This window comes from Sinocyclocheilus grahami, unplaced genomic scaffold (genome assembly GCF_001515645.1).
Source record: "Sinocyclocheilus grahami isolate Dianchi unplaced genomic scaffold, SAMN03320097.WGS_v1.1 scaffold349.1, whole genome shotgun sequence".
In the NCBI taxonomy this organism is placed as follows: Eukaryota; Metazoa; Chordata; class Actinopteri; order Cypriniformes; family Cyprinidae; genus Sinocyclocheilus; species Sinocyclocheilus grahami.
The window spans coordinates 157,764-162,255 of record NW_015505528.1 but is presented as its reverse complement, the minus strand read 5'-3'; the positions used below and the strand labels follow the sequence as shown (position 1 = coordinate 162,255).

At 37.2% G+C, this 4,492-nt stretch overlaps 1 protein-coding gene across 1 annotated transcript in view; it reads left to right on the top strand.

Moving 5' to 3' along the window:
- The first annotated feature begins 1,906 nt into the window (after positions 1–1,906).
- Positions 1,907–4,492, top strand: part of LOC107548517 (cytochrome P450 2J2-like) — an 8,858-nt gene continuing 6,272 nt past the window's right edge. Inside the window, exon 1 of the mRNA XM_016229224.1 lies at positions 1,907–2,108. Coding sequence (XP_016084710.1) covers positions 1,926–2,108 — 183 coding nt within the window. The 5' untranslated portion in view covers positions 1,907–1,925. The remainder of the gene's footprint in view (positions 2,109–4,492) is intronic.

Here is a 4,492-nt window from a genome sequence, read left to right as displayed (position 1 = left end):
AATATTTTCATTGTCATAGTCTCATTCGGCTTGCTCTAAGGCACTATTTTCAGTTTGAAACAATATGTTTTTTGAATAACAAAACTGACCTGACATGATTAATATTGTAGACATCGAAGCAACCTTATTCTCCACACACCCCAGTCTCTCAAAATAAAGGAGAAAAAGCATGTTTAAGACACACTCATCAAAGAACGCTCTCTCATTCCTGCCCCCTCCCTTTATCCAATAATGCAGCGAGAAGGAACCATGTGAAGCCTATGTGGACAGGGATACAGGATTTGTGTATGTGTGTGCAGACACAGACATTTTGTGGGCGAACTGGAACAAAACCATGTTGAAGGACTCAATACACCAAAAGGGTTGTGATGCAACTATCTGAAATGTACTCTCTTCACACTGAGCAAACTCCCACACAAATGCTGTTCATGGAGCGTATGTTTAAAAACTCAAGTTGTCTTTAACACTGATTATCTTTCAAGGAATGTTATAACATTTCAAGAAATATTATAAATAATACATGTAGTGGATCATGTTTGTAAAGTATCTTAATTGTTTTTAAAATCGGTAATGCTTCCTAGATTTGAACAAATACACTACAGACTTTTACAAATAATACTCATAAAGGCTGTTTATGTGTATGTTGATCAGAAATACTGTAAAATAGTAAAAGTTTTAAATAAATGTGTTCTATTGTATTATATTTTAATGAAATTTATTCTTGTAATGCAAACAGCCAAAAAAAGCAGCCATTACTCCAGTCTTCAGTCTCACATGAGGCTTCAGAAATGACCAGAGATATATAATTTTTAAGATTACAAGAATTTATAATCAATTCAATGCATTCTTTAAAAATAAAATAAAATCTTACTGATTCTAAACTGAACAGTATGGTAACTGACCTTAAATATTAAATTAACCTGAAAGATGTTAAAAAAATCTACAACATATCTAACAAATGTAAATTGATGTTTATATTTAAATGTTACTGTTTTGGTAACTTAATGCTAATTTTTTATATTGCGCCTGATATTGATCTTGCTGATGCAAGCAAAAAGAGGCTTTAATGACCCACATCCCCTTCCAAATGTTTAACACTCTTAAATACGTAAAGGAATATAAGCAAAACCACAAATCTGATACTGTATCTACACCTTCTCTGTTTTTCTTGGGTCCAGTATAGATTGAACATATATACGGATAGCTGACATGAAATAGTTTTGCATGTTCTATAATGTAACATGCTGAACTTAAAAAAAAATTTAAATAAAACTTTGCTCATTTTTTAAAATAAATATAATGTATGAAGCTCTTATGGCCTCATATTAGATTGGGTTAAACATTTAACCCAACCGCTGGGTCAAAACAGCCCAATTGCTGGGTTTGTCCCTATTTTACCCAGCACTGGGTTGAATTTAACCCAGCATTTTTTAGAGTGTAGTATAATATTGCTCTATTTTCTAATGAGAATTAATTATATGTAAGTTTTTAATAAATGAGATTTCACCTTGTGTGAGAACTACACCATCAGTAGAAAACTACAGTCAGGTGTACAGCGTGATCATAGGCTTTAGCAGGGGAGCAGATAGTGGCTTATAGCTGTTTGTTGCAGTTCTCAGCCGGTGTAGAGATCTATGGGAAGACTTTCGGTGCATTTCAGTTCTTTAATTGATGCTTCCTTATTTCCTACACACAACTGAAGTGCTTTAATATGTAAATAAAAAACTATGAAGATTAACCTTTCTTTCTTCAAAGTTGTAACAGCTATTTGATGCCACGTGATAAAAAAAAATCTTAATCAAAAATCAAAACTTACTATTTTAAAATGGCTTACGTTTTCTTTATTTGACCACGTCTGCGATATGCAGATAGTGACACTTGAACTCGAATGGACTTTGGAAGCAAACTCTGCCCAGAGCAGCACCATGCTTTTGATGTCATTACTGAATGCATTGGATGTCAAGAGTTGTTTGGGACTTCTTCTCATATTGTTACTCATTTTTGATTTTTGGAAAAGTAAGAATGCGCCGAACTTTCCACCAGGACCATGGAGTTTTCCGTTTCTTGGCAACGTTTTCGTCGGTTTCGACTGTCGTGCGATGGAGGAGGTACAAGTTTCAGTCTTATTTCTTTCAATCACGTTAAATAATAGCTCACAAAGATGCTTTCTAAAGCCATGATGATATTATATTCTTAATGTCCATATATAAACCACAGAGTGGCGCAATGTAACCGTGGGAACAGAAACGCTTTTGTCAGGATTTATTTCAACACGAGCACTTGCAGTTGCGCTGGAAACAATTGTGTACAGACATAAATGGTGAAAACACTGATATATTTTTTTAATCTTTCAGTTAGTTTGTTAGATTGACTTCATAAGTGTTTTTGAAGTCATCATATAGGCATAGTATGGAGGACGAAACCTGCAAAAACAATAAATAAATAAATACACAAATAAATAAATGTGTGCATAAATACACGTATTCTTGTTTAAATACATAAATAAGTAATTAAACATGTCATTAAAGTAGGCAAATGGAAAATGGTTAAGGAAATGCTAAACTCATCCTATTTATTTTCCTTTGATCACAATTTTTTTTCTGAATGTAGTTCCACATTTTTTTCCCCTCTGCGGCAACATGCTAATGAGAGGGTGGCAATTATGCAAGAGTATGCGGATCGTGTGTGACACGCTTGAGCGTTTGCCTGCGCATTCGTATTAGCTTCATCAGTCAAGGTGACTGGTTATTATCTTACACTTTTTCATAGGGTTAGTTTTGTAGTTATAATCATGAGAGAGCTAAATCATAAAAGATTTTAAGTGGCCAATGTAAAATATTAATGCTTACATAGCTCTTAATTGCAATACTGAACCGTTATTTGCTTGATAAACATACTTTTGTCGCCTGTATTTTCTGTTCTGATAACTAATGGGGAAAAAACTGTATGTTCCTCGATTAAACCACTTCATACCAGTTCTCAAGGATGTATATGAGCCTCTGTTTATACAATAATAAATTGAGAATCAATTGAGATGTACCCTTGTGTATGTCACTAATTTGGTTCTCCCGCCGTAAAGAGAGAGAGATTGCTGCAGATCGACTTGGTTGTAGAAGACTGTTTACTGACCATAAAAATGATCTTACACGTACCTAAACAATGAGCAGGTAAAACCATCCTAATAAACACTATCTGCCATCAAAAGAACGAGCACTTATCAGAATCAGAATCAGAATCAGAAGAGCTTTATTACCAAGTATGTTTACACACACAAGGAATTTGACTTGACGACAGGAGCTTCTAGTGTATAAAAAAAGTACAAACATAGTGCAGACATACATGATAGTGCAGACACACAGACTTTTAAACAGGCAGGTGAAACACCATCTGGGCCTGAAGCTTTTCTAGATTTCTGCTTCCTGAAGACCCGGTTCACATCCTCTACACAGATCTTAAGCACAAGTTGAATGGTGGGGGAGGGAGGGAGAGAGGGGGGTTGCAGGGGTGGTAGGTGAATGTGTCAAGTGCAGATCAGAGCGGATGGGGGGTGGTAGACTATCCTTTTCAAATCTGCAGTAAAACACATTCAGATCGTCAGCCAGTTTTTGATTCTCCGCAAACTGTGGGAGTGGTGTCTTGTACATGGTGATGTTCCTCAGCCCAGTCCCTACTGACGCTGGATCGTTTGCTGAAAGCTCTTTTCTCAGCTTTTCTGAGTAGTTTTTTTTGCCACTCTGATTATTCCACAGATAAAGTGAACAATCTCATGATGACCATGGGATACTGATATTACAGTTGTCTCTAGCTGGAGACTCAATCGGGTTACAAAAAATGATGTCAGGAAACAACTCTGGCCATTTCGTTGAGTCGTTTGTAAAGTCACAGATACTGTACGGACAATACAGTTCAGTTTTTTTATGTATCTTGCTCTGTTGAACGGAAAAACACTCGTCGTGACCCATGTCTGAAGCATACATTGAAAAAACACCAACAACACATTGGCCGGCGACAGCCCATGACATCTCTACCAGTGCGATTATAGTATAAATAGGCGCCGGGAGAGCATGTCATTCACTTCTTCGTCTGAAGCTTGCATGATCAAGAAGGCTCCCGCAGAAGCCTCTGACCTGGCCGCATGGTCCAGAAAGCATGAAGCCGGAACCAGGGCTATCATACCGGCTGGACACAATATCGACGAGTGAGGTAACACTGTCAGTCGAGCACCTGGTTTCTGAATCCAGCAAAGGGGTGCTTACAGAGGACCTATCTTAAAAAGGACAGAAACACATAGGTCCCGGAAAACGCTGCAAAGAAATCTCACAGAAGGATTATACACACATAACCACCAGCACATTAAAAACATATATATACATATATATAGAATGGATCATACTCACCCACCATGGTCCCCACGCCGGAGCCCCGTTCAAGAGGCGACTCAAAGAAGCCTCTAGTCCAGACCATCAGCAAGGTGGTCACTATGAAGCCATAG